Source organism: Mustela lutreola, chromosome 3 (assembly GCF_030435805.1).
Source record: "Mustela lutreola isolate mMusLut2 chromosome 3, mMusLut2.pri, whole genome shotgun sequence".
In the NCBI taxonomy this organism is placed as follows: domain Eukaryota; kingdom Metazoa; phylum Chordata; class Mammalia; order Carnivora; family Mustelidae; genus Mustela; species Mustela lutreola.
This window is the reverse complement of record NC_081292.1, coordinates 186,716,484-186,736,168: the sequence shown is the minus strand read 5'-3', so window position 1 is coordinate 186,736,168 and position 19,685 is coordinate 186,716,484. Positions and strand designations below refer to the sequence as shown.

Sequence of the window (19,685 nt, the reverse complement as noted above, 5' to 3'; positions counted from 1 at the left end):
GATACGAAAAAAATAAAACAGGGTGGTGTATTTGCTGGGTACCAACACTTAACAGGAAACCCAGCAAGCAGACAAAAATAAAGACCTTAAAGGATTGTGTGGGGGTATTTTAAGGGCCAGGCCTAAATGCAACTTTTTTTCATGGTTGCACACATCACACTGGACAGAACTCAGTCACATGGTTAACACCTGACCTCAAGTCTGGCTGAGTGCCCAAGAGAAAAAGGAAAGGGATTTCATGAAAGTTTCTGCCACTGTAGGAGAGGACTCAGGAAAGGAGGCAGGAATATTAGATATCAGACATCAATGAAAATGTTTTTGAGTTGAAAGAAGAATGGGAAGAAGGACAAGGACGTGCATTTAGCTACATGAGAACATCCAAGGTAGAGAAAACAGGTGGTTCCAAGACAGGAACATCCTAGGCCTGTTAGAAGAAGGCTAATGGGACTATGTTGTTTTTCTGTCTATCTTTAGTTATTTATTTATCCTGAAAGGAAACAGGAGATTTCTGGATCAGTGATCAGACTGTTTATTTACTCACTGAGCAGCTTATGTTGATTTGCCATTTCTGCATTCCCCATGGAGAGGACGCTGCAAGAGCCAGGTGTACCCCACAAGTACAATGGAGTCATATATCATAGAAAGGAACCCGCAAATTATGAAAGTCAGAGCCTTTGTGCCCCCTCCAAGGAGACAAGGTGACAGGGAGAGAGGATGGAGAGAACCTTTGTTGGAAATGTAAGCAGATCCTCTCTGGGAAGAGAAAAGCCTCTAAGCTTGCAAGGCCTGAAATATAAAGGAATACCTCAGAGGGAGATGCACCTAAATCTCTTCACAGATCTCTTGTCTTTAGGTTTGGATTGCTATTCAATCATCCTTTAAACCAGGTGTGGTGCTTTTTGCTCAGAAAGCCCTGACCATACAGAGACATGAAAATATTCATGAAACACAGTGTATGAGAAGCAAGAATGGTAAAGGATGAGGTGAGTTAGGCAGACAGGAGCCAAATAATATGGAGCCTTTGAGACAAGGTAAAGAGTTTGGAATTTATTCTGAGTATGATGGTAATTGTTCAGGTGACTCTTACCAGGAGCATGGAGTGATCTGATCTAGGTTTTATTGATCACTCCACGGTGAGCAGGAGATGAGGAGTTGGTGGAGAGTAGGAGTAAGGAGACCAGTAAGGATGCTCCTGCTGTCTTTGGGCTCAGTATGATAGCTGAATTCCTGCACAGAGTAGTAATGAGTAATGGTAAAAAGGGACAGAGGTGGGCAGAGTAGGGCTTTATGTTGAAGAAAAGGCTGATGTGCTGGATGAGGGATGTATGGGGGTTGGGGTAGAAGGAGAAGTATTCTAATTCTCATGTTTGTGATTGCCTAAGGTTTTTGTTTGTTTGTTTCTTTGAGCAAGTGGTAGTGCCATTTATTTAGAGGAAAAGACTCAGCAAGAATGAAGACAGGCAGTTGAGAAGCAGTAAGCCAAAATGTCTGCATCAGAATGGATGAATACCCAACTTTTGTATCAACATGGATGGGACTGGAAGAGATGATGCTGAGTGAAATAAGTCAAGCAGAGAGAGTCAATTATCATATGGTTTCACTTATTTGTGGAGCATAAGAAATAACACGGAGGACATGGGGAGATGGAGAGGAGAAGGGAGTTGAGGGAAATTGGGGGGGGGGGGGAGATAAACCATGAGAGACTATGGACTCTGAAAAACAATCTGAGGGTTTTGAAGGGGCAGGGGTGGGAAGTTGGGTGAACCTGGTGGTGGGTATTATGGAGGGCACGTATTGCATGGAACACTGGGTGTGGTGCATAAACAATAAATTCTGGTACACTGAATAGAAATTAAAAATAAATGATTTTGCATATTATATATCACATTCATTATCACCAGCAGGAAACAGATGACACATGAAGTAAACTCAAGTTGAATGTTTACAGAAGTGTGAATGGGGTTAAGGGAACAAAGACAGTCCCCAAGGGCTAGCAACAACAGGAAGCCTGAAGGGTCAGGGGAAGGAGAACATCACTGGACAAGGTGGAGCTGTAGACATGGGAGAGGGCCCACATAACATGAGCAATGGAATTAGGTAGAAAACAGGACCACTGACAGTTGAACAGGAAGGGAGCTAAAGTGGCCATTTTTCTGCCCTCTATATCTTTCTGTTCTTTCATATCCTGCTGCTTTCATATCCTGCTGGTGCTTCCCTCCGGCTGGAAGTCATCAGCATTTCCATGGTTTTATGTTGCAGGTTAAGAGCTGATATTTGTTAAACTCTCACTTTGTGCTAGGCAGTCCACGAACATAATGTCCAATGAGGTAATGATATTTAACCTCTAGGTTTGTTTTGAGAATTAAATGAGGCAACAGAAGCACAGTGAAGGGAGGCAATTTGTTTAAGGTCTTACAGCTATCAGATAGCAGATCCAAGAATTAAGTCCCAGACATGTCTGTCCCCAGGGCCAGTGATAGCTAAAATCACTGCCCATAGCTTTTCTGAGAGAAATGAATACTGGAGCAATGACATGTTGGGTCACATGGTTTTTTTTTTTTTTTTTCTTATAAGACTCTTCCCTTTTTTATATCTCTTTTTTCCACTTCTTTGAAAGAAAACAATTCTGACAAGAATTCATCAAAGAAGATATTCCAAATTTTAACATCCCGGTTTGGGTATTGCTTTTGATTAAGGCTGTTTGCAGACTAGAATATTAGTAACCCACATATTCCCTATACCACAAAAAGAGTAGACTCACTTTTATCTTGGGAACAAAGCTGGATAGAAAAGCTTTTTTTTTTTTTTTTTTTTTAACTTTTCTTAATTCATGAAACATTTATCTTCAAGTCAGGTTTTGTTATAGCAGCACAAATGTGGTCCGTCAGCATTTCCATTATAACCCCATATTTCCAGGGCTTTACAAGAGTGCCTTAGAGATTCCACTTTGAATTAAAACTTGGCATTCAGGATTTGAATCAGAAAACTCCATTTTCCTTAACAATTAATCAAAGAGTTTAGAGATTTCTCACTTTAGAAGAGTACCAAGTGTAAAACTTTTATAATGCAAAAAAACATTTTGCTAATTTAAATATTTATCTTTTAAATATTAGCCCCCACTATGCAGGTATAATATTATATAACTATATATGATATTAATTCTCAAGGAAAATTAACCATAAAAATTCCTAGGATAATATATGAAAGCTAATTATGGCATCTTATACGGTGCCTTTTTGGCTTTGTAAGTAATTTATTTCTACTGTGGAAATTTAGAGGATTTGAAGTTCTCAGCATAATTGGATTAAAGTTATAGCAGCATCAAGATAGTGAACCAGAATAACATGAACAGGGGAGAGGAATCCTGAAAGAGTGCCATAGTATTTCAACATATTTTTGTGAAATTTAAATTCCTGTGGGGAAATTTTGCATTCAGTGAAAAGGGATAAAGAGCATGTATTAATTATGTGAATAAATATCTGAAATTTAACTTGCTGAACATAATGGCAATAGTGAGGACTAAATAGAGCTTAGTTATTAAGCCTTTCCAGCTTTGCTTAGTTCCAAACTATCCCATGAATGTCCTATAACTGTGATGAGACATGATGATGATACTCTTTCATATCTCATTTTGTAATCTTTGCTGTACTCTTTCCTCCATCCATAAAGGTTTAGGACTAAGTAAATACCAGGTAATGAATCAGAGTAGATGAAGCCCTTTAGTAAGTACTCTCCTGATTTACATCTCTCCATCCACACTGACTTCCTTACTATTGCAGAAACACACAAGATAAACTCCCATCTTTGAAACACTAGCTCTACCTATTCTTTCTTTCCGAAATGCTTTTAGTCCAGATATCTCCTTGGCTTGTTTCCATCCTTGTTCAAACCTTACTTTTTGAATGTAGTCAAACCGTATCATTCTACTTGATAATGTGGTTTGCCCTTAGCCCCTTAATCTCAAAACTCATGATACTCCTTACCCTGTTTGACTTTTCTTCTTTTCACAAGAACTTGTGATCTTCTAACACACTTTATATCTTTTAAAAATATTTTATCTTAATAGATATTTTTATTTAGTAGCTATTTAATAGATATTTTTACAATATCTATTCCCATCTTCTCCCCTTATAAAGTAACGTTGATGAAGACATGGTTCTTTGTTTTATTCACTGACAGATCCTAAGCACCTAGAATTGTGCCTGACATAGATTAATTGCTCAAAACTATTTGTTGAATGAATACATTGTTGAATTTTAAATCTGAATTTTAGCCCATAACAAGAATCTACAAACAATATTCCAGATATAACTCTCTACTTTGGTTCTTCTATAATATTTGTGTTATTTCCCTAAGATAATTAAGAATGCCCTTTGAAAATTGGTGTTTAAATGAAAACTCCCCACATTTAAATTCCTTGTGTAGGGCGCCTGGGTGGCTCAGTGGGTTAAGCCTCTGCCTTCAGCTCAGGTCATGATCCCATGGCCTGGGATTGAGTCCCGCATTGGGCTCTCTGCTCCGCGGGGAGCCTGCTTCTCCTCTTCTCTGTCTGTCTCTCTGCCTACTTGTGATCTCTCTCTCTGTCAAATGAATAAATAAAATCTTTTAAAAAATTCCTTGTGTAATGTGTTATGGGTCAAATTAGCTTGAAATAATTTAAACTGATGTTTTGAAATTTTTATAGTTAATTTTTAGTTATTATTTGGAAAAAATGACCTGAATGGGTAGATGTGAAATAGTTTTCATAAAACAAATGCTTAGTTTGTGTTAAAAATACTACTGTACATGTTTTATAACATTTTTATACATATATTGATAATGCCAGACTGAAAACTCAGGAATTAAAACATGATCTCATAATCTAAAACAAACTAACAAAAAACCACCTACAACCCCAGCAGTGATGGAAATGATGTGCTGAAAACAAGTACCCTCTTAAGGGCTTCACTACTTGGCCCCATGGCTTGAAAACTATACTAATTGCAAGATGGAGTCATTTAGCGAAACTTCACCACCAGCTCAATAGAATAGGAGTGAGGATACTAGAATTTCAGTGCCCAGACAAGCATAGAAGACACAGTCACCAGCACAGCCTTGACTGATTCTGAAAGGTAGCTGATAGCAAAAGCTAGCATTTTTTTAATCATGAGAATGTATTAACTTTATTATTTGACTAAAGCAATACTTTTTTGGGGGGACAGGAGTAGTAATAAGCAGTTTATTTGGTTGCTATTCCAGGAAGTAGAAGTAAAAAAGCAAAGAGTGAGCTAAAGAAGAGAGCAAACCCAATAAAGGATACATTCTTGATCCAGTTACCCTGTGGCCAACTGAGACTAAATACTTCAGAGGACGCTGTGATGAATAATTGTAGAACACACTGCCTTAGAAGCATTCCTTTAAAAAGCACTGTCCAGTAGGATTTTCTGATGATGGAAATGTTCTATATTACATCATCTGCTGTAATAGCCACTTGGAAGATGGCTAGTATGACTGAGGAATTGAGTTTTTTAAATCTTAATTAATTTAAATGTAGGTAGTCATATCTACGGCTGGGTAGTGACTACTTGATTGGACAACTCAGCTCTAAGGGATCAAAGTTTCAGGTATTAATCGTTAATTTCCATCCCCCATTTGTCAAGGTATATGGGGGAATGGGTATTAACTCTGTCATACTTCCATCCTAGCCTGCATGGAAGCTAAGATATCTGCCAGGGTTGGGGAGAAATCCCTGAAGAAGAAAAGTTGAGAGGAATATACTGCCCCAGTATAAGGAAACTTAGCATAATACTTTAAAACAAATAAAATTAATTGCCTTTTGATTTATTTCACATACTGAGTGAAAATGATTTGATTTTATTTCTTCTGTGTCTTCTTAGGGTAACTGTGAGCAGTCACTTTATGGTCACATGCATTCTATCAACGATGCCACCTTCACTCCTAGGGTGAGTTCAGTTATCCCAATAAATTCTTTTAATATTTCATATACACAAATTAATTTTATTAAAACAGAGTCCCAGGGTAAAATGGTAAGTTAACTGGGTAAAGAGAACAAATTTAGGAATTAATTATGACAATGAAAAAATATATAGATAGTTTGGATTTTAGAAATTTAAAAAACACACACAATATACAGTGGTAGGAACAACCACATTTTTAAAAGCTTCTTGTCTAATGTGGGCTTCGAGAAAGTAAGTGGGATATAAACTTATAAATATTAATGTAGAATCATAAAAATAATGAAAATTCTTGAAAGGAAACCCAAGAATAAAAAAGGCATCAAAGAAAAATACTTTCTTCAGGTTAAAACAGAGCAACCTTGATTTGACAGCTTTTCAATTACTCACTGAAAGGTTTCAAATCTATCTTTCTTCAAATAAGCTTGATGACATAGCAGAAGTGTTTGTCCACAGCTTGAGGTATTCAGTTATCAGGATGATTTTACCAGCTATGAAGATTAATAAACACTGCTTTGAGTTGCTAAGCTAATTGAGGTTGTCTTTAAAAGGGTACAGATAGTACTCATGGAAGGATGATTTAAGTTTGTTCTTTCTCAGATGAAAGCTATTTGACTGATAGATGACCTCTCAAGTCCTTTCAAACTCTATGATTTAATTATAGCTAACATTTTAATTTGTCACTAAATGCCCAGGAGATTGTGACTCTTAATTCCATACCCTCTTCTTTCCCAATTAGCTAAAAAAAATTAATCTGATAGATTACCTACCTCTAACTTCAAAATGACAGCATCGTCAAAATTCTGATACTATCATGCTGTTATTATTCTTTTAGACAGAAGAAAAATGTTCACTAAAATTTATTTCTTCTAAAGGAATGTTATTTGCTCCAACTAAAATTGTGCTGGTGCATTGTGAATGACACCTTGAACATTAGTGATGGGCTCAACTACAATTATATTTTAACAAATTCATCTTATTAAGGAATTTCCATTTAATTAACTCTATTGAGCCAATATATTATGGATTAGTAGTAGGTACCAAGTGAAATTCTATTTTTAGCGAAACATAGAGCCATTTAAGCACTGTGAACCCATATGATATAGGATATTTATGCTAAAAATCTATTAAATGGCTTATAGCTTCACATACCGTAAGAAAATTAAATGGAAGCTAAAATGAAATAAATTATTTTATGAGTCAAGCATTTTATTTTGGTAAGCCATAGCATAGCTAAAAAAGACATATCATTTAACATCCCAATAATAAAATTAATAAATATAAAATTAACCAAATTAAATCTATTCATTTAGCAATCAAGGGAAACATACATTAAGTACACATAATTAAAAGGCAAGATGATGAATATGAGGTCCTTGTGTCCAGTATCAATGTGACTAACCTGTTTTTGTTTATACATTTTGTCCATACTAAAGGACTTATCCACACTATTCCAAATCAATATCCCCAAGCTTCATTAAATGCTTCCATTAACTCTTCTTTGCTGTAAATGTTTGATAACTATTAAGGAAATGATATTTTATGATGATGACTGATACTCATGGGTGAAATTTTTGGTTATATAGGTCAGTTGTTTTGAAAACTGTTTCATTTCACATACTTTCCAAGGAACGTCAAGAGATTAGGAGGTAGCAGTGACTGAAAGAGCACAAAGACTTTTACTCAAGGACATGGCATTGGGACAGAGTTTACATTCAAACAAACTATCAAACAAAGCTGTTCTAATAAGTGCATTATAAAGTGCATATATAGCAGGCAGAAACTTGAATTATTTAGAACTAGACTTGCTAATATTTGATGCCTTTAGGAATATGACTTCAAGTTGCACCACTAGGTAAAAATGCATTTAGCTATTTATATAAACAATTTTAGGAAAATTCTACAATTTTAGATTTGTAAGCAGAAATCACAAACGTAAAATTCAGTGTTATCTAGCTAGCAACCAAGAATCACAGAAACAAATATACAGCATATAATAGTTATATATGGTCCTAAAAAGCTATGTAAATTGAATTGTATTCTATGTTATATTATTAGGGTTTGATGTCTTTATTCTTAACCAATCTTCCTATTGGAAATAGATAGTTATTTAAAACCTTTTAAAGTAATCTGTTAATGAAACATTTTAAGGAATTATGAAAGTGTTATTACTAAGTCCATTTTATAATGCAAAAAAAATGAAAGAAAATTGACAGTAATTGCTAGGCACAGAAAATTCAATGTAAGTTAAAAAGAAAAGAAAACAAAACAAAACAACTATGTAAAAACACATAGCAAGAAAATGAGCAGGGTATCCCTATCAGAGCGTCTTCCACCTTCAGTTTTCCAGGAAGTAGTCTGATCTGAGTGGAGATTCCATGAGGCCTTCTAGTAGGTCTTGTTGCATCCCCCGAGAGGGATTTGAGAGATGGGAAGGGTAATGAGATCAGATTAAGAAACAAACATAACTGTCTGGGAATTAAAGCCTATGTAATAAGGGAAAACCTGTTGACTTAGGATGTCTATCAATAACAGAAACAAATATAACACATTCTGTATGTCAAAATGGCCATAAAATCAAAATGAAAAGGTCAAAAAGCCAAGTACTAATGAAACATAAAGGTATGGAAAAAGGTTAAGTCCAGTCTGCATTTTATATCCCTAAGTATCTTACCCTGAACCTTCTACTCTTACATATCAGAGGTTATGATTCTAGGTTCTTTGATAAGGACTGCCCCAGGAAGTATGGTCTAAGTCAGATTCAGTTTAAAGGTCATTCAGGAAAAATTGACTTTCAGAATTAAGTGAGGGATCATGGATCAAATGAGATATATTAAACTCAAAATACACCAGCATTCCACTGAAATCCTAAAACAGATTCACTGCTGGGAACAGAGTTTACTGCCGAGAACCTCCCAGCCACTTTCCCTCATTCTTTGAAGACTAGAGTTCCTAAATTACTGTCTTTCCCTACATATGTGGCCAATGCACCACTCTGACCACTACCTTCACTCCATTTTCTCCAACACCCCTTTTCTCCTCAGCTACATATTCCTAAAGTCGGACTCTGAACACCTTGTCATTAACTGTAAACACATCATGTTCAAAATCTCAATTCCAAGTATGCTTTTCTAAACATATCTGTTTGTCTTTCCAGGTCTTAAGTAAATCCAGTACAATTTTTCTCCCTCACTGAGAGATTTAATCAGTTAAAATCTTACTCACCATCTTATCACCCCCTCTGCCTTCGCTTAGCATTTTACCCCAGCTTAGGTTCTTCAGTTATCATTCTATCAATTCCTTGCAAAGGACTTCAGTTCAATTTGACCTTATTTCCTCTACATAGCACACCTGGCAAATTTACATTCTTTATAGAAAAGATATAAAAATCCTGGAGATTTTAAAATACTGTACCATCAGACTGGTTGTTCTCTGTTTTTTGTTTTATTCGAATATAGTTGGCACAAAATGTTACATTAATTTCAGGTGAACAATTTAGTGATTTGAGAAGTTTATACATTATGCTATGTTCATCACAAATATAGCTACCATCTGTCCTATAACATTGCTATTAAAATATCATTGACTGGATTCCCGATGCTCTGGTTTTTATTTCTATGACTTACTTATTCCATAACTGGAGGCCTGTATCTCCCTCTCTCCTTCACTCATTCTGCCCAACCCTCCACCCACCTCCCCATGGCAACCATTAGTTTATTGTCTGTCTTTATAATTCTGCTTTTTGTTTGTTTACTCATTTTTTTTTTTTTAGGTTCCATTTATAAGTGGAATCATATGGCATTTGGCTTTCCCCTAACTTATTTCACTTAGCAAAATCTCCTCCAGGTCCATCCATATTGTCTCAAATGACATAATCTCATCCTTTTCATCCATTTGTCTATGGATGAACACTTAGGTTGCTTCCATGTCTTGGTTATTTTAAATAGTGCCACAATAAACATAGAAGTGTATATATCTTTTTGAGTTAGTGTTTTGATTTTGCTTGGGTAAATAAATGCACAGTGTTGGAATTATTGGATCATATAGAATTTCTAAACATTGCACAAGAGTTCTTTTTCTCCACATCCATGCCAACACTTACTATCACTTGTCTTTTTTTATTTTAGGCATTCTAATAGATATAAGGTGTTATCTCACTATGGTTTTGATTTGCATTTCCATGATGATTAGTGATGTTGAGCATCTTTTCATGTATCTGTTGGCTGTCTGTATGTCTTCCTTGGAGAAATATCTATTCAAGTGTTCTGCCCATTTTTAAACCAGATTGTTTGATGTGTGTGTGTGTGTGTGTGTGTTGAATTGCAAGCATTCTTTATATGTTTTGGATAACCCCTTATTAGATATATCATTTGCAAATATTTTCTCAGATTCAGTAGGTTATCGTTTTTGTTTTGTTGATGGTTTCCTTTGCTGTGCAAAAACTTTTTATTTTCATATGGTCCTCATAGTTTATTTTTGCTTTTGTTTCCCTTGCTGTTTGTCTACTGATGGACACTTAGGTTGTTTCCATGTCTATTTTAAATAATGCCACAACAAACATAGAGGTGTGTATGTCTTTTTGATTTAGTATCTTGATTTTGCTTGGGTAGATAAATACACAGTTGTGGAATTATTGGGTCATATAGAATTTGTAAGCATTGCACAAGTGTGCAGTGAAACATGTTTATAGCTGATGTCAGAGAAATTCCTGCTATGCTCTCTTCTAACATTTTTATTGTTTCAGGTCTCTTGTTTAGGTCTTTAATCCATTTTGAATTTATTTTTGTGTATGGTATGAGAAAGTAGTCCAGTTTCCTTCTTTCACATGTAGCTGTCCAGTTTTCCCAGAACCATTTATTGAAAAGACTGTCTTTTCCCCACTGTGTATTCTTATCTCCCTTGTCTTAGATTAATTGACCATATAAATATCAGTTTATTTCTAGGGTCTCTATTCTATTCAGCCAAGTGTCAGTACCATACTGTTTGGATTATATCTTGAAATCTGGGATGTGATATCTTCAGTTTTTTTCTTCTTTCTCAGAATTTCTGTGGCTATTCAGTCTTTGGTCGATACAACTTTTAGTATTATTTATTCTAGTTCTGTGAAAAATACTGTTGGTACCTTGATAGGGATTGCCTTGAATCTGTAGATTGCCTTGGGTATTACGGGCATCTTATTAATATTCTTCTAATCCATGAGCATGAAATATCTTTCCATTTGTTTGTGTCTTCAATTTCTTTCACAGTGTTTTATAGTTTTAAGAGTACAGGTCTTTTAATCTCTTTAATAAGTGTATGCCTAGGAATTTTATTCTTTTTGGTGCTATTATAAATGGTGTTTTATTTTGCTTTGTTTTTAATTTCTCTTTCTGTGACTTTCCTGTTAATGTATAAAAACACTATGGATTTCTGTGTATTAATTTTGTATCCTGACACTTTACTGAATTCATTTATTATTTCTAGTAGATTTTGGTATCATCTTTAGGATTTTCTATGAAAAGTATCATGTTATCTTTAAATAGCGACAGTTTAGCTTCTTTACCAATGCAGTTGCCTCTTACTTCTTTTTTCTTGTCTGTTTGCTGTGGTTAGGATTTCTAATACTATGTTGAATAAAAGTGATGACAGTGGACATCTTTGTCTTGTTCCTGAGCTTAAAGGGCAAGCTCTCAGTTATTCACCATTAAGGATCATGTTAGCTGTGGGGTTTCATATATATATGGTCTTTATTATATTAATATATTATATATATATATTACTATATATATTTCTTATATATATGGTCTTATATATATGATCTTTATTATATTGAGCTTTTAATGATGAGTGAATGTTGAACCTTGTCAAATGCTTTTTCTGCATCTATTGAGATGATCATGTGATTTTTATTCTTCATTTTTTTCATGTTGTATATGACATTGATTGATTTTTCCAATGCTTTTTTAAAAGACTATTTATTTATTTGACAGAGAAAGAGAGAGCACAAGCAAAAAGAGAATGGCAGGCAGAGGGACAGGGAGAAGCAGATTCCCCAATGAACAGGGAGCCCAACGAAGGGCTCAATTCCAGACCCAGGGATCATGACCTGAGCCAAGGGCAGATACTTAACTGTCTGAGCCATCCAGGCATTCCTGATTTGCCAATTTTCAACCATCCTTTCATCCCAGGAATATATCTCACCTAATTATTTTGCGAATATTTTGTTGAGGATTTTTGTGTGTATGTTCATCGGGTTTATCGGCCTGTACTTTTCTTTCTTTGACTAATTTTGAAGTCAGGGTAATACCTCATAGAACAAATTTGAATGCTATCCTTCCTGTTCTATTTTTTTTTTTAATAGCTTGGGAATAATAGATATTAACTCTTCTAATGTCTGGTAGTTCACACTTATAAATTCATCTGGTCCTGGACTTTAATTGTTTGATTACCAATTCAATTTTGTTACCTGCAATTAGTCTATTCAGATTTTCTATTTCTTCCTGGTTCCATTTTAGAAGATTATATGTTTCTAAGAATTTGTCCATTTTTTCTAGGTTGTCAAGTTTGTTGGCAAATAATTTTCCATTGTTTTCTCATAATCCCTTGTATTATGTGATATCAGCTGTTATTTCTCCTTTTTTTGATTTTGCTTTTGAGTGCTTTCTCTTTTCTTCTTGAGTCTGGCTAAGTTTTTGCCAGTTTTCTTTTTTTTTTTTTTTTTTTTTTTAATCTTTTCAAAGAACCACTTTTGGTGCCACTGATATTTATCTATCTATCTATCTATTATCTAGCTAGCTAGACATTACTTATTTCTATTTTGATCTTTATTATTTCCATTCACCTTGGGCTTTGTTCTTCTTTTTCTACTTTCTTCATGCATAACATTAGATTGTTTATTAGAGTTTTTCTGGTTTCTTGAAGTAGGCTTGTATTGCCATATACTTCCTCTTAGAACTGCTTTCACTGTATCCTAGAGATTTTAGACTGCTGTGTTTTCATTTTCATATGTCTCCATGTATTTTTTGATTCCTCCTTTATTGCTTTACGTACTCATTGGTTGTTAGTATCATGTTGCTTAGTCTCTACATGTTTGTGTTTTTTCAATATGTTTTGTTGTGATGTATTTCTAGTTTTATACCATTGTGGTTGGGAAAGTTGCATGGTATTTCAGTTTTCTTAAATGTATTGAGGCTTGTTTTACAGCCCAATATGTGATCTATTCTGGAGAATGTTTCATGTGCACTTGAAATGAATGTATATTCTGTTATTTTTGGACAGAATGTTTTATATGTATTTGTTATGTCCATTCAGAGGCCTGTTTTCTTATTGATTTTCTGTCTGGGTGATCTATCCATTGATTTAGGTGGCGTGTTCACGTTGCCTACTATTATTGTATTACCATCTAGTTCTCTCTTTATGTCTGTTAGTATTAGTTTTATGTATTTAGGTGCTCCAATGTTGGGCACATAAATATTTGCAATTGTTATATACTTTTGTTGGATTGATCCTTTTATCTTTATGTAATGCCCTTTTTTGTCTCTTATTACAGTCTTTTTTTTTTTTTAAGTCTATTTTGTCTGATATAAGTACTGCTACTCCAGCTTTTTTTGTTCCTTCGTACTTCCATTTGCTTGGTGAATGTTTTTCCATACCTTCACTTTCAATCTGGATGCAATTTCAGGTCTGAGGTGACTCTCCAGTAAACAACTTATAGATGAGCCTTGTTTTTATATCCATTCTACCACTCTAATTTGATTGGAGCACTTAGGCCATTTATAATTACTTTAAAAAAATATTTTACTTATTTATTTGTCAGAGACAGAGCACAAGCAGGGGAAGCAGCAGGCAGACCAGGCAGAAGTCTGGTGAGCAGCATTCCCTGCTGAGCAAGGGGCCAGAAGTGGGACTTGATCCCAGGAACATGAGATTGTGACCTGGGCCAAACACAGCTACTTTAACAAGTGAGCCACCCAGGTGTCCCTAGGACATTTATATTTAAGGTAATTGATGGGTATGTACTTACTGCCATTTAAAATTTGTTTCCTGATTGTTTTTGTAGTTTTTGTTTCTTTCTTCTTGTTGTGTTCTTTTCCTTTTTAAGCAATGAGTATGTATAGTGTTTTATTTGGCTTTCTTTCTCTTTATTTTTGGGGGTTTGTGGTTACCTTTGAGGTTCATATGTAACATTCTAAGTAAATAGCAGTTCATATTAATTTGGAAATCATGTAAGCTCAAATACATCTTTAAAAAAACTCCCTTCCCCATTTTATGTATATGTGGTCATATTTTACATCTTTTTATTCATATTTTTCTTATGTCTCTAAGTATGGTCATTTATTTTCCATTTAAAGAAGTCCCTTTAACATTTCTTATAAGGCTGGTTTAGTGGTGATAAACTACTTTATCTTTTGTTTGTCTCAGAAATTCTATATCTCTCTTTCAAATCTGAATGATAACATTACTGTGTTAAGTATTCTTGTTTGTCCCTTCAATACTCTGAATATATCATGGCACTTCTCTCTAGCTTGCAAGGTTTCTGCTAAAAAATCAACTGATAGCCTTATAAGATTTTCCCTTGAAGATAATTTTTTGTTTCTCTCTTGATGCTTTTAGGATTCTCTATCTTTAACCTTTGATGTTTAAATCATTATGTGCTATGGTTTTGACATCATATTGTTTGGAACTCTCCATACTTCTCAGACTTGGATGCCTATTCCTCTCCTTAGATTAAGGAAATTTTCATTTATTATTTCTTCAAATAAATTTTCCATACTTTTCTTTCTATCTTCTTCTGGGACCCCTATAGTGCGTATGCTTGTTCACTTAATGTTGTGTAAGAGAACTCTTAATTTACCCTCATTTTTAAAAAATTATTTTCTTTTTTTGCTGTTCTCAGCTTCTGTGCTTTTCATTACCTTGCCTTCCAGATCGCTGATAGTTCTTCTGTATCCTCTAATCTACTCTTGATTCCCTCCACTGTGTTTTTTTATTTTAGTTATTATATTCTTTGACTCTAACTGATTCTTTTTAATATTTTCTAACTCTTTATTGAAGGTCTCACTGAGTTCTTCCATTCTTTCCTCTAGCCCAGTGAGTATCTTTATGATCATTTCTTTACATTCTTTTTTTCCATTTAATTTTATTTTATTTCTTTTCAGTGTTTCAAAATTCATTGTTTATGCATCACACCCAGTGCTCCATGCAATACGTGCCCTCCTTAATACCTACCACCAGGCTCACCCAACCTCCCGCCCCCTTCCCCTCCAAAACCCTCAGTTTGTTTCTCAAAGTCCACAGTCTCTCGTGGTTTGTCTCCTCTGATTTCCCCCAACCCACTTCTCCTCTCCATTTCCCAATATCCTTCATGTTATTCCTTATGCTCCACAAGTAAGTGAAACCATATTATACTTGACTTTCTCTGCTTGACTTATTTCACTCAGCATAATCTCTTCCAGTCCCATCCATGTTGATACAAAAGTTGGGTATTCATCCTTTCTGATGGAGGCATAATACTCCATAGTGTATATGGACCATATCTTCTTTTTTTTTTTAAGATTTTATTTATTTATTTGACAGACAGAGATCACAAGCAGGTAGAGAGGTGGGCAGAGAGAGAGAGAGGAGGAAGCAGGCTCCCTGCTGAGCAGAGAGCCCGATGCGGGACTCGATCCCAGGACCCTGAGATCATGACCTGAGCCGAAGGCAGAGGCTTAACCCTCTGAGCCACCCAGGCACCCTGGACCATATCTTCTTTACCTATTCATCTGTTGAAGGGCATTTTGGTTCTTTCCACAGTTTGGTGACTGTGGCCATTGCTGCTATGAACATTGGGGTACAGATGGCCCTTCTTTTCACTACATCAGTATCTTTGGGGTAAATGCCCAGTAGTGCAATTGCAGGGTCATAGGATTGCTCTATTTTTAATTTCTTAAAAAATCTCCACACTGTTTTCCAAAGTGGCTGCACCAACTTGCATTCCCACCAACAGTGTAAGAGGGTTCTCCTTTCTCCACATACTTTCCAACACTTGTTGTTTACTGTCTTGTTAATTTTGGCCATTCTGACTGGGGTAACCTTGTATCTCAATGTGGTTTTGATTTGAATCTCCCTGATGCCTAATGATGATACACATTTTTCATATGCCTGTTAGCCATTTGTATGTCTTCTTTGGAGAAGTGTCTATTCATGTCTTTTGCCCATTTTTTGACATGATTATCTGTTTTGTGTGTGTTGAGTTTGAGGAGTTCCTTATAGATCTTGGATATCAGCCCTTTGTCTGTAGTGTCATTTGTGAATATCTTCTCCCATTCCATGGGTTGCCTCTTTGTTTTGTTGACTGTTTCCTTTGCTGTGCAGAAGATTTTGATCTTGATGAAGTCCCAAAATTTCATTTTCACTTTTGTTTCCTTTGCCTTTGGAGATATATCTTGAAAGAAGTTGCTGTGGCCAATGTCAAAGGGGTTACTACCTATGTTCTTTTCTATGATTTTGATAGATTATTGCCTGATGTTGAGGTCTTTTATACATTCCTAGTTTATCTTTATGTATGATGTAAGAGAATGGTCGAGTTTCATTCTTCTATACATAGTTGTCCCATTTTCCCAGCACCATTTATTGAAGAGACTGTCTTTTTCCCACTGTATATTTTTTCCTGCTTTGTCAAAGATTATTTGACCATAGAGTTGAGGGTCCATATCTGGGCTCTCTCCTCTGTTCCACTGGTCTACGTGTCTGTTTTTGTGCCAGTACCTTGCTGTCTTGGTGATCACAGCTTTGTAGTAAAGCTTGAAATCAGGCAACATGAGGCCCTCAGTTTTGTTTTTCTTTTTCAACATGTACTTAACAATTCGGGATCTCTTCTGATTCCATACAAATTTTAGGATTGTTTGCTCCAGCTCTTTGAAAGATGCCGGTGGAATTTTGATTGGAATAGCATTGAAAGGATAGATTGCTCTAGGCAGTATAGACATTCTAACAATGTTTATTCTTCCGATCCATGAGCATGGAATGACCTTCCATCTTTTGTGTCTTCTTCAATTTCTTTCCTGGGTGTTCTGTAGTTCCTCAAATACAGATCCTTTATTTCTTTGGTTAGGTTTATTCCCGGGTATCTTAGGGTTCTTGGTGCTATAGTAAATGGAATTGATTCCCTAATTTCCCTTTCTATATTTTCATTGTTAGTGTATAAGAAAGCAACTGATCTGTGCATTGATTTTGTGTCCTGCCATATTACTGAATTGCTGAATGAGTTCCAGTAGTTTGGAGGTGGAATCTTTTGGGTTTTCCATATAAAGTATCATGTCATCTGTGAAGAGAGAGAGTTTGACTTCATTACTAATTTGATTACCTTTTATTTCTTTTTTTGTCTGATTTCTGTTGCTAGATTTCCAGTACTGAGTTGAACAAGAGTAATGAGATTGGGCATCCTTGTCATGTTCCTGATCTCAAAGGGAAGGCTGTCAGCTTTTCCCCATGGAGGGGAATCGCTGCAGGTTTTTCATAGATAGATTTCATGAAGTTGAGGAATGTTCCCTCTATCTCTATACTTTGAAGCATTTTAATTCTTTATCAGGCACATTGCTTATTCTGTTTCTTTTAATTCTTCAATTGAGGGTTTTTTTCTTTTTTCCTTTTTATTGCTTTTGGAGCATATTTCTCTGTCTCCCGTATTTTGCTTGACTTTCTGTTTTTGTTTCTATGGATTAGGTAAAACAGCTACTTCTCCTAAAGTTGAAGCAATTTTCTTATTTATGGTAACTCCTATGCAGACTCTATGTGCTTGGTGACTATTGCTGGCTGGCTGGAGCTGTGGCTATATATGCTAGTTACTCTTCTAATTTTTTAAAATGCTATTAATTAATTAATTAATTAATTAATTTTTTGAGAAAGAGAGAGAGAGACCACATGCAGGGGGAAGGGCAGAGGGAGAAGCAAGCTCCCTGCTGAGCAGGGAGCCCGATGCAGGCTCTTTCCCAGGAAGCTGGATCATGACCTGAGCCAAAGGCAGATGCTTAACCAATTGAGCCATAGAAGTGCCCACTATTTATTCTTTTAAACTGTGACATGCCTCCATCTCTTCTGCTGTTCTCTTGCCATTCATTCTCTGCCTTTGGTTGTTCAGTAACTTTTTAGTCAGCACTCAGTTGTTCTTCAGGAGAACCTGTTACATTAATAGGTTTAATTTGGTGCTCTCTGTGGAGGAAGAGACTTCAGAATCTGCCTATGTTGTCATTTTAAACCAACGGTCTTTTTTTATTCAAATTAAATTTATTACTCCCAAGTACTAATAACCACTCACTATTACTTAACATTTATATTTATTATTTAGTTATTTATTTAGTGAGAGAGAGAAGAAGGTGGGGAAGAGGCAGAGGGAGAGAGAGAATCTTAAGCAGCTCCATGCCCAGGACAGAGCCCAGTGCAGGGCTCAATCTCACAAACCTGTGATCATGACCTGAGCCAAAACCAAGAATGGATGATTAACCAACTGGACCACCCAGGCGCCCCACTATTAATTAACATTTAGATTACATTTTCTAGTGTGTTCACTTTTCTATTCACTTAGATTGCTGTTAACCTCCTCCTTAAATATCCTCAAACTCCCACTTTCCTCTCTTCTACAAACTCTTCTTATATCCCTTTGACTCATTCTTTAGTGATAAAATAAAAGCCTTCAGAGAAGAAATCTCCTGTTCCTACTTATGCATCTCCAAATATATAGGCATCTCCACTCATTGTTAGTGTCTCACCTTCAGTAATCTTAGAAGGAGTTTTTTAGTTCCTGAGAAATTTCAATATTTTAGGTTGTACAATAAATTTAATTTCCCATTCCTCTTTCTTTCTCTTCATAAGTTTACATTACATTATTCCTTCCCCCCCTTTCTATAGTACTATTTTTATCTATATATAAACATGTTCCAAAATTGTCTGTTTTTAAAGTTTGAATTTCATCTCTCAATCACTTGCTGGCTTACTTTTACTACTTTCATATAATCTTGATTTTTTGTTTTGTAAATTTGGACTTATTTAAAGTTGCTTTTAGTACCAAATCTATGAAAGATACATGAAAAATTTGAGTGCTGTCTTTCAATTGTTGATTTATAGTTGGATTACATAATCATCAGAAAAATATCTGTATGATTTCAGTTTTGGAGATTTGGTTGGACTTGTTTGTGGCCTTGTGCATGATCATTTTTAAAATGTTCTATGGAGGGTGCCTGGGTGACTCAGTGGGTTAAAGCCTCTGCCTTCAGCTCAGGTCATGATCCCAGGGTCCTGGGATCAAGCCCCCCACATAGGACTCTCTGCTCAGCAGGGAGCCTGCTTCCCCATCTCTTTGTCTGCCTCTCTGCCTGCTTGTGATCTCTCTGTCAAATAAATAAAATCTTAAAAAAAAAATGTCCTATGGAGGCTTAGAAAGAATGTATGTTCTGTTTGGGGACATCTAGTTGTATTTGTTAGATAAAGATTGCTATAGCTGTAACTGTGCAAATCATATAAAAACGTGATTTTTGTCTGTTTAAAATTTTATATTATGAGAAATATTAAAATCTCCCAGGATTCTTATGGATTTTTAATTCCCAATTAAAAAGAAATCCTTTATAGATTTTTATATATTTTATTTTCAAATGTCATTTTGCTTTACATTTTGTTGAAACTTAATTGGTAGATACATGTAAAATTATGAGTCTCATTTGCTTCATAAAGACTTGCTTAAAGACTTATGTAAAATTGCCCTGTTTGACAAAAATA

General features: G+C 35.4%; 1 protein-coding gene across 1 annotated transcript in view; it reads left to right on the top strand.

Moving 5' to 3' along the window:
• Nucleotides 1–19,685, top strand: part of SPAG16 (sperm associated antigen 16) — a 1,020,752-nt gene that overhangs the window by 696,880 nt on the left and 304,187 nt on the right. Inside the window, exon 14 of the mRNA XM_059168131.1 lies at nt 5,877–5,942. Coding sequence (XP_059024114.1) covers nt 5,877–5,942 — 66 coding nt within the window. The remainder of the gene's footprint in view (nt 1–5,876; nt 5,943–19,685) is intronic.